Source organism: Netta rufina (genome assembly GCF_964035555.1).
Source record: "Netta rufina genome assembly, chromosome: 18".
NCBI classification, from domain to species: Eukaryota; Metazoa; Chordata; class Aves; order Anseriformes; family Anatidae; genus Netta; species Netta rufina.
Genome location: NC_140142.1, coordinates 9,690,933 through 9,709,730, shown reverse-complemented (window position 1 = coordinate 9,709,730; position 18,798 = coordinate 9,690,933). Strand labels below are relative to the sequence as shown.

The 18,798-nt window shown below is 55.0% G+C and overlaps 2 protein-coding genes across 2 annotated transcripts; both read right to left on the bottom strand.

Moving 5' to 3' along the window:
* Positions 1-564: 564 nt before the first annotated feature.
* LOC311216428 (scavenger receptor cysteine-rich type 1 protein M130-like) lies at positions 565-5,873 on the bottom strand (the record flags this gene model as incomplete). Its single annotated transcript, XM_084297964.1, has 9 exons — positions 565-662; positions 1,286-1,438; positions 2,144-2,239; positions 2,903-3,064; positions 3,507-3,821; positions 4,148-4,462; positions 4,543-4,860; positions 4,969-5,274; positions 5,684-5,873. 9 exons carry the CDS (start codon positions 5,871-5,873, stop codon positions 565-567), a joined length of 1,953 nt encoding a protein of 650 aa, XP_084154090.1.
* A 9,152-nt stretch (positions 5,874-15,025) lies between these two features.
* Positions 15,026-15,976, bottom strand: LOC311216427 (olfactory receptor 14A16-like; the record flags this gene model as incomplete). Its single annotated transcript, XM_084297963.1, has 1 exon — positions 15,026-15,976. The coding sequence occupies one exon, from the start codon at positions 15,974-15,976 to the stop codon at positions 15,026-15,028; it is 951 nt and encodes a 316-aa protein (XP_084154089.1).
* Between the last annotated feature and the right edge of the window lie 2,822 nt (positions 15,977-18,798).

The following is an 18,798-nucleotide window of genomic DNA, read 5'->3' as shown; positions in this document are numbered from 1 at the left end:
CAAGATAGGCCCCAGTACCAACCCCTGGGCGATGCCACTTGTAACAGGACGCCAACTGGGGTTAACTCCATTAACCACAACCCGCTGGGCATGGCCCTCCAGCCAGTTCTTCACCCAGAGAAGACTATACACAGCCATGAGAGATGACCCAAAGGGATTAAATAGATGCTCCAGTAGGTGTTCCAGCCCACCATCCCACTACCAAAAGCACCTCCCAGCCTGCAGCAGAGGAGCCTGCTGGGGAAGAGCTGGAAGGCTGTGGGGACCCACCAGCAGGAGCTGGTGCCAAGTCCTGCCCAAGGGTCCAAGACATCGCCCTGTTCAGCTCTTTTACTTGATCTTTCCCTGCCTGTGGGTGCTGGGAAGACATCCTTGGGCTTCATGGGGGCCCAAGGCAGCAGAAGGTGGGCACTGCAAGGGAGTGTCTCATGGGACTTCCCAGAGATCCACTTTGCCTGGAAACTGCCTGTGGCTGGCAGGACGGAAATGTCTCTGTCAGTAGGAATAGTGTCCAGGGACCAGGGGCTCTGTCAGCCCCAAAGCCAGACCCCAATCCTGCTGGCTCTAAGATGTGTCCCTTCCCAGCCATTGCATCTTTGAGCTCCTCTCCACTCCATCAGCCTCAGGGAGATGTCCAGAAACATGGTCAGGGAAGACTGGATCTGGGGCAAAGCCCCCAGAGGGTTTTAATATGAACAAATACCAACATGCAGCATAAAAACAGGGGAATACCAAGAAGGCAAATACCCATGTGCATCTGCTGACTGCTGGAAAAGGGAGACCAGACAATTCCCTGGCACTCACGGCTCTCCCAGTGGCACTGAGCTCTCCTCCCTCCTGGCTGCACCCAGCTGCTCAGCAGGGCTGGGCTCTGCTGGCCTGGGGCTCTGGAACTCTTGTGCAGGGGGCTCTGGTGTCACATCCTGGGTGTCCTCATGGGGACATGCCAGAGACACCTCTTCAACATCGTCATAGCCCGTGCTCCCCAGGAAAGGTGATGAGGTGTGTCCATCAGCTCCAGGGACCCCAGCACTTCTCTGGGAGCGCAGGCTTCCCCCTGTAAGCATCAAGGCAGGCTGCTGTGGTTGGGCCTGTGGGGTGCCCCTCGGGCCTGTATATCACCTTCCTCGTCTTCACCAGCCTGAGACATTTGTCCCATTCTCCAGCCCCCACAAAATGTCCCAGGACAGGTTCTCCATGGATGGTCAGGCTTTCAATATGGCATGGATTCTCCTACGCCTGGGGTTGGCACCTAGGAAGTGGCAGTGCTGCATTGCCCTCTCACCTGTGACTGCATCCCTGCGCCCATCTCCTTCCTCTGGTGTCCTGGGCACTTCCCAGTCCCCCTGCCCAGGGACAGGATCCTCCCCAGGGTCAGAAACCTCCCCAGCATCATCATAGCCATCTGCTGGGTAACCTCCGGGCAGGACAGGGACATCTGAAAGGAGAGGGAAGGTGGTGGCAATGAGAAGAGATGTCCTGCAGAGCAGAGGGTGGGAGGGTGTGTGGGACACAGGGCTGAAATGCTGCTGGTGTGAGGGTCACAGCAGAGCCTTCATGCTTCCAGCTCTGTTGATAATACTCGGTGGCACTGCTGTTCATCTGGTCTGTCTGCAGGGAGGAGAAATGGAGCCCTTCCTCTCCCCTCACCACCTCTTATACCTGGGTCTGGCCACAGACCATCCTCCTCCTCATGTGCCTGGGGTAGGGCTGCAGCTGGGTCAGGGACCCATCTGAAAAGGAGCCTGCAGAGAGCTGCAGTGGGTGCTGTGGGATGAGCCCTGCTGCCCTGACTGGTGGTCAGCACTGCTGGGGATGGGCACCCACAGAGCTGGGGGTGCATGGGGAGGAGACCAGTTCCTTGGAAAGAGACAATTCTCAGAGGGACTCCAACAGCTGCCCTGGGAAAGCCCTTCACTTAGTCCTTGATTCAGGGCCAGGCAGAGAGGAGCTATCCCCTCTGGGATGGGCAGAGCCGGTGTGGAGGAAGCTCCTCTTTGGGGCTCAGCACCTGGATGCTCTCCCAAAATCCCCACAGCCCAGCGATTTTGGGGACCATGGGCAGGAGCTGCAGGACACAGCCCTGGTCTGGGGCAGGGAGAAAGGGCCCCGCAGATGTGCCTCCACAGGGACCTGCACCCACCTGAGAGACTGAACCTCGGCTGCTTCTCCCACGCCAGGCTGTAAGCGATCTCCTCGTACACGGCCTCAGCGAAGGGCTCCCCAGCTCTCCCGGAGCCTGGGGACAGAGGCAGGGCTGGTCTGGGAATGGGCAGAGAGGGACAGGACCCCACTGGGTTCCCTCAGCCCCATTCCCTAGGCCAGCAGAGGGCTGTCCCCACAGCACAGCCCCACTGTGTTGTGTTGGCACTGAGGCCACATCCCCAGGGAGGGCAGCATCCCCATGGAGATGGTCTGGGGCAGCCTCACACCATCCCTTTGGAGACAGCCCTTGTGCCCCTTTGGTCCCTGGGTCACATCCCACTGCAGACCCTACACCAGTTCCCTCATTCCTCCTCCCCATGGAGCTCCTCCATCTCTGCCCCACACAGCAATAGCACAGCCCGTGCCCTGTTGGGAGGTGGCTGACACCACAGTGATGGATTCTGCTGCCCCATGCTCCTCCTGCCAGTGCTGCCCAGAGCACTGCCAGCAGTGCATCCTCCCCTTCTCACCCAGCCCAGCTCTCACATTTCTCTTCTCACCCCAGAACTGATGCCTCAGGCTCTGGGCTCTCTCCACCCCTTGATGTTGGTGCCCCATGGTCTGTCAGTCAGTGGGGCAGCACGTGGGGCAGGAGGCAGCACACAGCTCTGCCTGTACCCCAGAACACCAACACCCTCAGCACCCCCAGCCCTGCCAGGAGTCATCTCCCCTCCAGGACCACTGGGGAAGGACCCACCTCTGCACCGAGCCCTGGCGCTTCGCACCTGCCCAGCCAGGAGGGCCAGGAGCAGGCAGAGGAGGGCCAGGAGCAGGTAGAGGAGGGCCCCCAGGATGATGCAGATGATGACAGGCACCGAGAGTCTCTCGCTGATGGTGGTCGGACGACCCCGTGGGGGATCTGCATGAACAGGAACATGGCAGGGGCAGCGTCAGACAGAGGTTGGGGGCAGGACATGCCACTCCTGACCACACAAGGCAACAGGGGCTGGGGACGACATGGCTGGGTGATGGGGCAGCTCCCACCCTGCTGGGTACCTCACAGACTTCCACCAGCTCCCACATATTCCCTCGAGTCTCACAGCCCAGCACGTAGCCCCCTCCTCCCAACTGGTCTTCTCTGAGACCCCACCTGGAGGTGCCTCTGCATCCCCCAGGGGCTGCTGGCAGCCTGACCAGGTACTGCTGGTGGGCATGGGTAGCTTTGAAAGCTGAAGTCACCTTTGTTCCTCCAGCAGCTACAAGGTCTAATGCAGAAAGTCAAAGCTTCTCTGGGTTCCTTCTCTGCATTTCACCTTGTCCAGTGGGGAACAGGACCTGGTGCCTTGATGGCTCAGATTTACCATTGCAGATGATGTGGGTCTCTTCTCGGCTGTCATTACACGACTGCGGATGCCAGGGAGCAGAGGGACACTGCCAGAAGGAGCTGTTGCTCTTCCCACACTCCACGTGATCCAGCCATGCAGTACCAGACAGCTTGGCATAATTAGAATGCGTTTCCAGTTCCCCTTCATTCCCGCAGCCCAGCTCCTTGCACACCAGTGACACCGTCTCGGTGGTCATGAAGTTGGAGCAAACGCTTCCCCACTTCCCATTGTAGAAAATCTGCAGGCGCCCAGAGCAGCCGTTGCTGTTCTCCAGACTCAGGGCCATGAACTCTGGAAGGAGGAAAGGCCCCAGACAGAACAGGCTGGTCTGGGGCTGGTGGTACAGAGGCTCCTCTGCACCCCAGGTGCTCAGGAATTTGGAGGCACAGCCAGCAAATCTCTTTTGCATCTGGGGGCAGAGAGGTCTCTGAAATACTCCTTTGCCCTCCCCACTCACTGTCAGGGTGGATGGGCTCCCAAGAGTCTGTGTGAGGTTTTCCCCAGGATGGGCTTGGGCAGGGGACCCAAGGCAGCCAGGGACATCACCGGCCTTGCCCAGCTCTGCCCTCACCCTAGTCTCTGAGGCTCCAGCTCCCAGCCCCACTCCCAGCACAGACCTGAACAGATGACTCCCGCGTCCTCCTTGTGCCCGCAGTCGTGCTGCCCCCAGGCCTCGGCAGGGCAGTCCCAGAGAGCAGCTTCGGCCCCGGAGCAGTTGACGCCATCCAGCCAGATCTGCCCGGAGCCTTCCCCAAACCGAGCAGAGCCGGCTGCCTCCAGGGCCCCTCCGCAGCCCAGCTGGCGGCAAACGACGGCGGCGTCGGCCAGGTCCCAGGCGTCGTCGCAGACGGTGCCCCAGCACCCCTGGTAGTAGATCTCCACTCTCCCGGCACAGCGCCCGGCCCCGTCCACCAGCCGCACCCGCTGGCTCCCTGCAGCAGGGAGAACCCCGGCCATCAGGGGCTGGCTGCCCTCCCAGCCCCACACCTGGGGGACGTGCAGCACCACTCACCCCGGCACACGACCCCCACGTCCTCCATGATCCCTTCTGCCGGTGTGCTCTGAGGCAGGGAGGTGTTGCAGAGGCTCAGGTTAGCCTCGTGCCCTGCACACCGCACCCCACGCAGCCCCACAGGTCCTGGTCCTCGCTCCGCCCTCACGGGGGTGTAGGCTGCCTCTGCCTCTCCGCACTGCAGCTGCCGGCACACCACGCTGGCCTCCTGCATGTCCCACTGCTCATCCAGGACTCTGCCCCACGTCCCGTGCTGGAAGACCTCCACGCGCCCATCGCACCGGCTCCCTCCGCCCACCAGCCGCAGGGACTTGGGGCCTGGCGAGAGGAGAAATTCAGCCTGGCACTGCCGTGGGGTCCCCAGCTGTGGGTGGCCGTGTCACACACCAGGGGCAAATGGACTTTGCAGCACTGCCCGGCACTCACCTGAGCAAATGACAGCAGCAGCGTTCTCCTGGGAGCACGGCGAGGCCCCCAGGGCAGTCACCGGGCACTGCCCCAGGTGGGCTTCAGTCCCGTCACAGTGGAACGAGTCTCTCCAGATGGGGCCGGTTCCTCTCCCAAAATGCCCTCCTCCAGGAATGGACTCAGCAAAGCCACAGCCGAGGTGCCGACAGAGAACGTGGGCGTCCGAGAGGTCCCAGCGGGAGGCACAGAGGGTGCCCCATGTCCCCAGCACCTCCACCTCCACCCTGCCCTCACACGCTTTGCTGCCGTTCACCAGCCTGAACCCTGTGTACACAAGGACAAAGGAGGGTGAGAGAGGCCACATTTGTGCTCTTGCTCCCACAGGAGCTGCAGGAGTGGCCAAAGAGACAACGTGCCTTTCTCCTCCTGCAGCACTCTAATTTTAGGGCTGCAGACCACCACCTCTCCTCACATCTCCCCCACCCAGCACAGCCCAGTGCCCACACTGCTCTCCAGCTCCAACCACAGCCCCCATGGCCATCATCCCACTCAAAGTCCTTACGTGTGCAGGTGACATGAGTGCCATTGCTGTGGGTGCAGGCCTTGTCCTTGGGGGCCCCCGTGGGGCAGAAGGAGAGGACGGATTCATTCCCCACACACTGCAGCTCTCTGTCCCAGACAGGACCAGCCCCTTCTCCCAGCTGAGCTGCCCCATGGACAGACAGGGCTGTGCCACACTGCAGCTCCCTGCACACCACCTGGGCAGCTTTGGCACCAAAGTGGGAGTGACAGACAGCTTTCCACTGGTCCCTGTCGTAGACCTCCACACTTCCTGAGCAGGGGCTGTCCCCTCCGACCAGCCGGACAAATCCTGGAGCAACCAAGGAGACCTGTGAATTCCCAGAGCCCTCTGGCACTTCCATGCCCACCTCCCACCTCAGCCCTAAAGTGGCCAGATTCAGAGCTCCATGGCCAGCCCAGCAGCTCTCCATGGGTGCTGATGGCACAAAGAGGTCAGGGCCCCCCTGCTGCTTCTCAGAAACCAGCCCAGCACCCATGTCCTCTTTTCCAAGCCCCCAGCTGCAGACACCGCTCAAACTGCTGCTGCCCGGAGTCCCTGGGCTGCCTGGCCCCAGACCCAGCACTGCAGCACCTGCAGCACGTGGGCCCAGGGAAACAGGCCCAGGAACTCGTGGCTACTTCAGCCTGCTCTGCCCCACAAGGCTCAGGCCAGTTAGAAGAAATCCTTGGAGCTGCCAAAAAGCCCCTTTTTCCCAGGGGCTGCTGGGGCTCTTGGGGAGCTGCTGTTACATGGGGCACATCTGGGGAGCAGGTTAAGGAGCGGGTGTCCTCAGGGAGGGATAGTGTGGTGCCAGGCATGCACATCCCCAGCCACCAGCCAGACAGAGGGCAGGAGAGCAGGCAGAGAGCAGCCCTGGGTTGACACAAGCTCCTGGTGTGAGGGCAGGCAGAGAGGAGAGCCAGGAGGTGCTGGCACAGCCCCTGGGGCACAGGGCACGCAGGAGAGCCTGAGCAGTGGGTCAGCACTGCCTGGAGGGGCCATGTCACTGGGGGCTGCCTCTCTTGGGGTGACCCTGGGACAGGAACAAGGTGCCACTTGCCACCCTGCTCCTCTGCCCAAGCCCAGTGCTCCTGCCCTCTGAGCAGCCCCTCTGCTTTGGCCGCAGTTCTCTTGTCTGCCAGGGGTACAACCCAAAAGTCCTGGGCCATTGCACGCCCTTCCCTGAGGCTGCTGGTGGCTGGGGGAGCTGCTCTAGATTCCCCTGGCATAGGGACCAGCCTGCCAGACAGGGCCTGGGCAAATGGAAGAGAAAGATGGGAACCAGGCAGCACAGTGGGGAAGGGTGAGGGCTTTCCTCTACCAGCCCCAGGCACCTCCCCAGGCTTGGCTGCTCCAGCTTCAGGGCCAGGCTCAGTGTGCTCCCACAGGGCTTTCCCCAGGGACAAGGGACACCAGCAGTGTACAAGTGTCCCTTGTACTCCAGCTCAGAGTAAAAATTGACACAAAGAGCCATGTTCTGGTGTCCACTTGTTGATTCCTGAGCTCACAGCCAGGTCCTTTAGAAGTGTCCTCGTCCCAGAGGTAGGGAACAAGTTCAGTCCTTACCTGAGCATGTCACTCCAGCATCCCGTCTGTGATAGCAGCCTGTTTGACCCCATCCACTGTGTGTGCAGTCAGACAGGGCAGACTCGGTGCCACGACAGCCAACAAAATTCATCCAAATGCGCCCAGATCCCGGCCCAAAGTGTGCATTCCGATGAGCTTTGAGAGCAACCCCACAGCCCAGCTGCCTACAAACCACTGCAGCATCAGTCATGTCCCAGGAGAAATGACACACGGTCCCCCACTGGTCCTGGTGTTTCACCTCCACTCTCCCAGCACAGCGACTGCCACCATCCGCCAGCCTCACCTCCGCAGCCCCTTCAAACACCAACACAGGAAGGGTCAGGAGAGTTTTAAGCCCCACATTGCATGTCTGTGAGGACCCCCTCCCCAGGCAGACTCCCAGTTCCCAGGGTGGGATCCCTGTCCCCATAGGCTATCTCAGGGGCAGTGGGGGGTTCCTCCTCTCCCCATGGGCTATGCTGGGCTGGGGATACCCAGCTCTAGCCCTCCTGGGCCATTTGCTGCCCCACAGCCCTCACCACCTCCTCCCACCCCAGCGGACCCCTGCCCCCACCCATGCCCACCCCCACACAGCCCCCAGCCCTGCATGGGGCTCCCACTCTTCCCCATCCCGGTGTCCCCCAAACAGACCCATGCCCCTGAGCAGCTTCCATTGCCCATTGTCTGCCACAGGCACCTCCCAAACCCACTGTCTGGGTTGACCGCAAAAATATCGACAGCCCACATTCCTTCCCAATCCCTGCTGTCAGACAGGCCCCTGTGCTTGACCAGGGCCCCCAAGAAGAACACCTCTTGGTGCAGATGCCCCAGTCCCCTTCTGTTAATAGGACACAACCTGCCCTCCTGGAGTCCGTGTTTCCCCAGATCCCATGGGCAGGGAACAGCACACAACCCCCCTGGGGCACCCCAGACATTGGCTGTGCCCTGGAGATCACTGAGGGCCATTCACTGTCTGGGCCTTCTCCAGACCCAGAGACACCGAGCTGGGGAACAAGGGGTCGCAAAAGGGTACCCAAGGACAAGGTGTCTAGAAATGAAGCCAGGTGTGGGCTGCCAAAAACATGGGAGATGTGAAAATGGATTACCCCCTCCCACCCAGACAGGCACAGATTAAAGAACAGAGCTGAGAGACTGAGAACCTTCTGCCTCTCATATCAGTGGTGCCTGAAAACAACCCCACTCCCAGAGAGATCCCAATGACCCCACTGCTGCCCATTGTCCCAAGGCTGTGGAACAGAGAAGCTGGCACTTACCTCTGCAAGGCTGCACCCAGAGGAACAGCCACAGCACCCAAGGGAAAAGGAGTCCCTCTGTCCCCATCCTGAGGCTCCTGTCCTGACAGCACAGCCCTGCTGCTGGAGTTCCTGGGGACCCACAGGGCAATGGAGATGATGGGAGGGCAATATATCTGTGCAGACGCTGTCCCAGCTGCAGGAGGAGCCAATCGAAGCAGCAGGCACCTTTTTAGAAGTTATCGGCACTTATCTCCCCTCCGATGCAGCCCAGCTCTCCAATGAACTTCTCCAGCGCTCTTCATGACCATATATGAGGGACGGCTCCGCTGCGGGTCTCACGTCACTGCGGTGGGAGATCATCGTGGGGTAGGGCTGGGTGTGGGGGCAGATGGCTCTGACACCCCTTGCAGCCTGCTGTGGGAGCACGGAGCATCTCCTAAGCTGTAGCATCCAAGAGCCCAAGGTGTGATTGTCCGGCCGTCTCTGAGCCATGGGATCCACGGGGCTGGTACTGCAGCAGGGCTGTCAGGCTGGGAAGAGACCAGCCCCTGCCCCTGCTACAGCCCCCTCTGTGCTGGCAGCAGCAGCTGGGAAAGGCCCTTGGGCAGGGCCAGAGCCCCGTTATGGGGGTGCTGGCTGTCCCGTCCCTCCCCAGGGGGGTCCCGGCAGCAGCCAGAGCTGGTCCAGGGCCTGCCCTGGCAGCAGAGCTGCAGCCCAGAGCCTCAGGCATCTCCCTGGCTCTCAGCGTGTCACCCAGGGGCCGTTATTCCCCGCGGCGGGTCGGGAGCTGGAGCCTGCCTGCCACTGCAGGTGCACAAACCGCAGCCCACGTGACATGGCGCCCGGGCAGGAAGACGGTGGTTTCCTCCTGGCCCCGTGCCCAGGCATGGCCCTGCGGTGCCTCCCAGCCTCCTCACAGCTCCAAGCCTGGCAGAGTCCAAGAAGTGTTGGGACAATGCTCTCAGATGTACAGTTTATTATATATATATACAAATATAAATACACACACATATATATACATTTTATATTTTTAATAGAACACACGTTTTTATGAATATATACAATATATATATATTACTTATACATTATTATATTTTTATATATTTTATTAGATTAAATATTATTCTTATATATTTCATGTATTATTATATAGTTCATATTATGATATATAATTACTGATATTATATTATAGATTATATTATATTTTTATTTGATAAATATTTATATTACATAAAGTATTCCAGTATATTATACTGGATTATGTTATATTATACAGTATAATATATTATATTAATTATATTATATATTTTATCTTATTTTAATTTATTTTTCATCACATTAATTTTACATGCATTATACATATGTAAAAGGTTTATTTTTTATAAATATATACATTATATATTTTACTATTTTTAAAATATATTTACAGTTTGTATAGTTTTTTAGATACATATATAATTTATTCTATTGTCTGGTGGCTGGAGTTTGACTCACTGATCCTTGATTCTTTCCAACTCGGGCTATTTCATGATTCTGCCCAATACAGCTCCAGGTGATGCCATAGCATCTTCACATGCCATGGGCCTGCTCCTGGCCTATATTCAGACAGCAATGACCTCACAAACACCTACACAAGTTCTTGGCCTGTTCCAGGCCTGCCACCTCCTCAGGCACCAGTGACCTCACAGGTATCTGTACAATCCGTGGGCCTTGCCCTGACCTATCAGCTAATTGATCACCAGTGACCTCCCCACAGACCCACACAAGCCATGTGCTTATTCCTGGCCTCCTGGCTTCTCAGGCACCAGGGTCCTCCCAGCATCTAGCACAGGCCATGTTTGCTCTCAGCCAGTTAGTTACACAGGCACCACTGGCATCCAAATGACATCCACAGGCCAGGGGCCTGCTCCTGGCCTATCAACTCCTCAGCTGACCATGACCTCATAGGCACATGCTGCCTAATGGAAGGTGTCCCTGCCTGTAGCAGAGGGATGTGGACTAGACGGTCACTAGAATTCCTACAACCCAAACCATTCTATGACTCTGTGATTCTCTGATATCCTTGCAGCTGATGCATACTCGCCATGGAAGTAGTCAGGCTCCAGTGACCTCCCAAGAACTTATACAGCCATGCACCTGCTCCTGCCCTGTTGGCTACTCAGCCAAGAGTGGCATCACAAGTCCATTCCCCAGGCATGGGTCTCCTTCCTGCCTGTCATCTTCTCAGGCTCCGGTGACCTCACAAGCTCTTACGAGAGCTGTGGGCCTGCTGCTGGTCTGTCAGCTCCACAGGCACCACTGACCTGAGCACCACATAGACACCTGTTTGGTTTCTGTTCCCAATGAAGTAGTGTGATGCACCAGTAGACAGGTTCCTGGGGTTTCTGTCGGATTTCAGGAATAATCAAGCATGGGGTGCCATCGCTGACATGACATCATAAGCTCCCAAAGACCCACACAAGACATGTGCTTATTCCTGGCCTACTGGCTTCTCAGGCATCACGGTCCTCACAGCGCCTAGCACAGGCCACCCTTGCTCTCAGCCTGTCAGCTACTCAGGCACCACTGTTATCACAGGAATATTCACCTGCCATGGGCCTGCTCGTGGCCTATCAGATCTTCAGCTGACAGTGACCTCATAAGCACAGATGATCTATTGGAAGATGTCAGAGTCCCTGTCCATGATGGGTGGTGGCTGCTCATGTTCAGCTGGCTGTTGACCAACATCCCCAGGTGCTTTTCTTCTGGACAGCTTTCCAGCCACTCTTCCCTAAGCCTATGCTACTGCATGGGGTTGTTATGATCCAAGTGCAGAAGCATTGTTGAATGTCATGTGATTGGACTCAGTCCATCAATCTAGCCTTTCCACATCCCTCTGCAAAGCTTTCCTACCCTCAAGCAGATCAACTGTCCCACCTAACTTCTTGTCATCTGCAGATATACTGAGGGTGTACTTGATCCTCTCATTCGGATCATAGATCTAAATATTAAATAAAACTGGACCCAATCCCAAGCCCTGGGGAATGTCAATGATGACTAAACTGGACATCTGGACAACTGACACCAACTGGACTGAACTCCCTTCACTCCCTCACTCTTTGAGCATGGCCATTTAGAAAGTTCTTCAACCAGCAAACTGTACACTTGTCCAAGCCATGAGCGGCCAGATGGGTTGTCATTCTGCAGGGCTACTTCTGATGAGGCTGAGTGCATACTAAGATGTAGCTCCTTCTTTTATGCTTTTTCTAATGCCCTGTTCTCGGTCCTTTCAAACCAACTAAGCATGAATCTGGTGCTTGTGATGAGCTGGTGCTCAGGTCGTGTTCCAGTTACTTGCTATATCATGTATCATTGTGGTTGAGTTTGTACAGCACTGGCATTCTCGCACTCCCTTGTATCTCTGTTTGCTTGAGTCTGCGGTGTCAATGGTAGTTCAGGAAGACTGGGAGGGGAGTGGCTTCAGGGGAAGCACGAGGTTGCTTCTGTCACAGTGGGACTTTGGTCTGCCTGCACAGTTCAGTGGCTCAAGCTCTGACACAGCCAGGAGTTCCACACTTCAAGGGAATTGCAAAGGTAGTTCCTTCCTGAAGGGCAATGCCATCCTGAGTCCTGTCCTTGCCTGTGCAGCATCTATCAAAGGGTCAATACACATTTGTCCTCAGAAGAAAGGCCCCATCACAATGGGCTGCCTAGAGCTGGGCTCCTCTCTACAGTTCTGACCTGGAGTCTTCTCCTGCAGGGCCTCTCCCTGGACTGCATCCTCCTTCAGGCCACATCCACCTGCTCCCACGTGGGGTCTTCCATCAGTTGCCATGTGGAGATCTGCTCCAACATGGTGCACCATGGGCTGCAGGGAAACTTCTTCTCTATCACCTGGAGCACTTCCACACCCTATTTCTTCATTGACCTTGGTGTCTACAGGGTTGTTTCTCTCAGCTTCATGAGGCCAAACTGCTTCAGTTAAGTGACTAAACCAAAAGAATGCAGGATTTGGGGATTAGGTGTTCAGGTTAGGGTTTAGGGATTAGATCTTGCCTTCCAGGGTTAGTAGTTGGCCAGAGTATTAGAGGGAGGCCTGTGTTTACTGCGTTGGCTTCTAGTCTGTGTCTACTGTAGAGACTATGTTATGTTACGTTGGGATTTTCTTCAGGGCTCTGTTGAGGAATCATGTTAAGGCTGGAATTCCATGCTAGGGATGAAAGGCTGAGGAATAAGGTGAGAATTGAGCTACGAGTGTATGGTAATGCCTTATGGATTTGGGACTTGGCAAACCCACACCAGGTGAGATTTGGGGTTAGGAGTAAGAGTAGTGGATTCCTTGCAGAGAGAGGGATAGCATTTAGATTTAGGGGTAAGTAGGGCTTACAGTTACTGCTTCAAAATATTGCCAGGGCTTGACATGGATGTTTTCCTAGTAAGTGTTGCAGCAGCACAGCCTTGCCTGAACCCCTCTCACCTCTTCCAGATCTTTCCTTTCTGTTAGCCAAGTCCCTCTTCTCTCCCCCAAATCTCCCACCTTTATTCTCTCAGCTTTCCCCTGGTCTCCCCAAATGTGTCACCCTGTTGGGGGCAGCTTTCTGAAGACCTTTATGACCTCAGAGGCTCTGCCTCCCTGCTGTTGTCCAGCCAGCTGCTGAGACAGAAGTTACCTCACAGCCAGCATCCACAAGGCTACAAAGAGGTGTTGTGCTCAGCAGGCCTCTTCCCAGCCCATCCAGGAATACCCGGTGCAGGGGATGCCCTGCACAATCCCTCAGGTACCCTGTGGGCTGAGCAGCTCATGCTTCAGAACACCTGCCACATGTCTGGACTCACATTTCCCTGGGAGTTCTTCAGCTCCTTCAGGGCATCCTGAAGGAAATGACCACCTCAATATGCAAAAAAATTATCAAGTACTGAGTGCACATGTTAGGGAAGTGTTCAAAACTCTCTGTGGTAGGTGAGAAAGTCTTCATGTCTAGATTTGTTTCATTCAAGTGCATTCCCAGGGCACATTGCCATCAAAGGAAAGTGACCTTGAGTCACTGTCTGTCCTACAGTATACTCCTAGGGAATATCTTATGGAACTTCTGCTCACTGGTAGTCATCTCTCCACACCCACATCTTGTGCACTCTCATATGGAGAATAAAGACATGGACTCCTGACACATTAATTTGATATCCCTCAGAGGAGGAAATATAAACCACTTGTGTAAGCTGTGGCAAGAGCCCAGTCTGGGAATGGTGGTTGCAAGGAGCTGTTCTGGGACCATTGCCCTGAGGCAGCATTTCCCAGAGTGTGCAGAGAACAATGGTCCATCCCAGCCCCTGCTCTGCTGGTCCTCCCTGTCTCACCCAGGAGGCCAGCTAAGCCCAGACGCTCCCAAGCTCTCCACACCTTCATCTCCTATCCTCTCCCCAGCCCAGCCCAGAAGAGCATCCCATGCTGGGCAGACCCCAAAGCATCAAATGGAGAAGTGGAGGGCAGTGGCAGTATCTCTGCTGCTGCCATCTGCAGGAGATTCCCCTCCCACAGGCATCCTGCAGCCCCCCAGGCCAGCCCCACTCCCCAGCACAGCACAGCACCACACTGCTGGCCCTGGGGCTCCTCAAGCAGCACCATTGCGCACCCACAGTGCCCTGCTCTGCTCCCAGGACACCCCATGTCCCGCACAGCCTTGCCCCAGCCCAGCACGTCTGGGATGGTCTGAGTAGCCATTCCTGCAGCCCCTGCCCATGCTGCCCACAGCCCCCAGCTGGTGGTGCTGCTCTGCAGAGCAAGGCGGCTGTGGTGTGTGGAGCCGTGGGGGCACTCTGCAGGGCCATGCTGGTCAAGCTGGGAAGGCAGAACCAGCTGGTGGGGGACACTGCCACTGACTGCCTCCCACACAAGTGGTTCCTTGGCCATGGATAGCCGGCACAGATAGCCGGCCTTCTTGAGAGTCAGAGACTCATGGAATAGCCCGAGCTGGAAGGGACCCACAAGGATCATTGAGTCAAACACATCTCCAATGTCAGGATATGTTTTGGGGTGATTCACTGTATTCAATCTATGAAATTTCACCAGAGGTATAACAACCAATTCAACAGAGAGCTTTCCCTATGCCTGCTGTGTTCCCTGGAGTAGCAGAGCTCTGCTTTTCCTGCTCCCACCCAGATTTAGCACCTCAGGGTGGCTCCACCTGGGACGTGCCTGTGCTCTATGGGTTCCATGTGCTACTGACTCCTGGGCACACACTGTCCCTGCCAAGTGCTTGGGCTCTTCTGACAGCTCCCACTTTCCTCCAGAAAGATGCCTGCCTTCCATCATCCCTCTCGCCTATTGTGTACAGAGGCAGGTGAATTCACTGTCTCTGTGGTGTTATCCAAGAATAGGGAACAATCACAGGTACACCCTGGCAGTGCTGCTGTGGCAGGATTCTTCTCCCCTCCACCTCTGCCATGTGTCCCTGAAGCTCCACCACAGGTCTACGAGGAAGGGTATCAGGCAAGTAAGTCAATGTATGGTCCTTTCTTTTATTAAAATACACAGAAAGCATGACCCACCATTTATACAAAGACTTGGAGTCACATGAGACAGGTACATACAGTGTAGGAAGGTATGACCAACGATGTTTCTTTCTGGGGAACACTATGAGAAGTAAAGCAAAGTAAAAAAGAAAAAAAAAATAGAAACAAATAAAAAGATTTCTGGGTCTGTATACAGTTAACATTAAGAACACAGGCAGTTTATTCCTTCTGAAAAACCTCCATTCATCACTTTCCACATGGCTTCCTTCAGCTCCTGGTTCCTCATGCTGTAGATGAGGGGGTTCACTGCTGGAGGCACCACCGAGTACAGAACTGCCAGCAAAAGATTAAGGGAGGAGAAGGACATAGAGGGGGGTTTCAGGTAGGCAAAAAAGGCAGTGCTGATGAACAGAGAGACCACAGCCAGGTGAGGGAGGCATGTGGAAAAAGCTTTGTGCCAGCCCTGCTGTGAGGGGATCCTCAGCACGGCCCTGAAGATCTGCATGTAAGAAAGCACAAGGAAAACAAAACACCCAAAGGCTAAACACACACTAGGCACAATAAGCCCAACTTCTCTGAGGTAAGCATCTGAGCAGGAGAGCTTGAGGATCTGGGGAATTTCACAGAAGAACTGGTCCAGGGCATTGCCTTGGCAGAGGGGGAGGGAAAAGGTATTGGCAGTGTGCAGCACAGCATAGAGAAAGCCACTGCCCCAGGCAGCTGCTGCCATGTTGACACAAGTTTTGCTGGCCATTATGGTCCCGTAGTGCAGGGGTTTGCAGATGGCAATGTAGTGGTCATAGGCCATGATGATGAGAAGAGAAAACTCTGCTGAGATGAAAAAGAAAAAGAATAAAACTTGTATAGCACATTCCGAGTAGGAAATGGCCCTGGTGTCCCACAGGGAATTGGCCATGGCTTTGGGAACAGTGGTGGAGATGCAGCCCAGGTCTAGGAGGGTGAGGTTGAGGAGGAAGAAGTACATGGGGGTGTGGAGGCGGTGGTTGCAGGCTATGGCTGTGAGGATGAGGCCGTTGCCCAGGAGGGCAGCCAGGTAGATGCCCAGGAAGAGCCCGAAGTGCAGGAGCTGCAGCTCGCGTGTGTCTGCGAATGGCAGGAGGAGGAACTCAGTGGGGAAGCTGCTGTTGGACATTTGCTGCCTCAGAACATGGTTGGCTGTCCATGGAGGAAAAGACTGTGTCAACTTAGAAAAACTTCTCTGCACAAAACCTCATTTGTGTTTCACAGAAACCCTCTCCACAAGACATACTGTCTATTCCCTATGAGCTCTGTTTCTTTCCGTCTAAGGGTGCCTAAGGGATCAGGTGGATCATTTGTGTGATCAGCATGATTCAGTACTGTGCTACGGTATGTGGTAAAGTGCATTGCACACGGATCTCAGATGCCCACAGTCCAGAGGCATGCTCTTTGAGCTTCTGCCCCTTCTAATAACCTGACAACTCTTATCATCATTATCATCCCCATGATTCACCCTCATGGCAGGCATGAAAGCAGAGAGTCCAGAGAGTGCCTTCCCTTCAGGTAGCTTCTGCCTTGGACTTCCCTGACAAGAATCTCCCCACAAAATTCCCTGGGGGTGCTGTGGAGCTCTGAGGAGCCTTCCCCAGGCAAGAGCCTTTGGGCACCAGCAGGACCCTGCCCTACCCTGTCCTGTAAGGGGGCTCCTTCCACCCACAGCTTCTCCCCATAACACCCTGGGCAGCTCCCTGAGCAGGCTGAGTGCTGAGCCTGGCAGGTGGCAGAGGCCCTGCCCCGGCACACAGCCCCGGGGGCATGGCAGAAACCCTGCTCTGTACCACAGTCCTGGCCATCCCTGCCTGCACCCTGGCTGCACAGCCTGCAGCTGGCCCTTAAAGAAAGAACCCTCATGTCCTGTCCCTCTGACAGTTTGGGCAAGCAATCCCTGCTCTAGAACTTGTCATACTCCTCTGCAGTATAGAAACTCTGAGAGTGCTCCTGAAAAAATCCATAGGCTGTGGGATTTGCCAGCAAATCTGGACATGGAATCAGGAACAAGAGCTGCATGGCCCTGTAGCCACACACTTACCCTGTTCAGGGCTGTGAAGATTTCTCCTGCAGTGAGCTCTCAGCATCCCCCCTCCACACTGCCTTTAACATCTCCCTCCCTTCTCTCACTGCCCTTGTCCCCTGCAGGCAGTGCCCCCAGCCCTGCTGTGCTGTGCAGAGGAACTGCTCCTGGGCAGAGCTGTCTCTCTGCAGCGCTGCCCGCTTTCCAGGAACTCCCCTTGGGCCCATGAGCCCGGCCCAGCTCATCAGCATAGGGAGTGCTTGATAAGTTCCTGGGCCTCCAGGGGAATCAACTTTGAAAAACACTAAAGTAATCATTTATGTTCCTTCCTTCCATTATAGAGGGAGCACTCTCCTTTTTCATTTCAGAATAGGTATGATGTCCAAGGATCACCTTTCCATGTCCTGGTTTTGGGCAAAACACCCACCCAAGGGTCTCCCTCCCCCTGCTCAGGGAAGGGTTTCAACTGAGTCAAACCAACCATCTCATACTTTTTTTTATCTCTTTTAGCAGTTCAGAGGCTAGAAGGCGGCTTATCTTCCTCTCCCATGCCTCACAGAATCCCACTGTAGTCGGGATTCCTCTTGCCTTGGTTCAGGTGGGCACAAACCAGGCAGCATGTAAGCTGCTTGTCTCAGCTCCCAGCACTTTGAATAGAGAAAGAGACCAAGAGGAAGCTCTTCAGAGGCAGACACCAGGTGATATTGGAGATGGCAGAGTGACATCTGAGTGACATTTGAAGTGCCTAATTCCTCTGGGCCATAAACAGAAATTTTATTATTGCATGTACAATATAATATAACTGTAGCCATTGCTCAATAGCAAAGAAATAAAAGAAATACAAGAATTAAAAGGCATGCTGTGACCTGGTTGCCATCACTGGAACATGGTGGGACCAATCCTATGACTGGAGTGCTGCAATGACTGGTTATGGGCTCTTCAGAAGAGACAGACAGAACAGAAGGGGGGGTGGTGTGGCTCTCTATATTAGGGAGTGTTTTGATGTTGCAGAAATTCAATCTGAGAATGATATTGTTGAATCCCTGTGGGTCACGGTCAGAGGGAAAGCCAACAAGGCAGGCATCCTGGTGGGGATATCTTATTGACCACCAAACCAGGATGAGGAGACAGATGAGGCATTCTACAAGCAGATTTCGAGCTATTCAGGACACTGGTTGGCAGAGTCTCTTGGGAGGAAGTTCTGAAGGGCAGAGGAGTCCAGAAAGACTGGACTCTCTTCAAGAAGGAAATCTTCAAGGCTCAGGAGCAGACTGTCCATCCCCACGTGCCCAAAGTCCAGCCAGTATGGAAGAACAGAGAGCAGAACAGAGAGTTGTGGCTAGAGCTTAGGAAGAAAAAGAGGATTTATGACCTTTGGAAAAGAGGGCAGGCCACTCAGGAGGACTATAAGGATCTTAAGAGGATGTGCAGAAACAAAATTAGAAAGGCCAAAGCTCATCTGGAGCTCACTCTGGCTACTGCTGTTAAAGATAACAGAAAATGTTTTTATAAATACATAAACAGAAAAAAGAGGACTAAGGAGAATCTCCATCCTTTACTGGATGTGGGGGGAAACTTAGTGACAAGAGATGAGGAAAAGACTGAGGTGCTTAATGCCTTCTTTGCCTCAGTCTTTAGCAGCAAGACCAGTTGTTCTCTGGGTACCCATCCCCCTGATCTGGTGGAAGGGGGATGATCTGGTGGAACTAGCTGCTGTGCATCAGAGAGGCTGGGAGTCCAGCAGCAGTGCCATGGGCTGGAAGGATCACAACGAGCTCACTTCCACCTGGGCAGATTCTGGCCCAAGAAGGGAGTGTTTTATAAGTATGGTATTACGAGGGCAGTGGTGCCTCAGAAATTTCAGTAAGTTCACAGTGTCCAGTAGGAAGCAAATGGCTGTTAAACAGCCTGGGAGTTGACTTCTT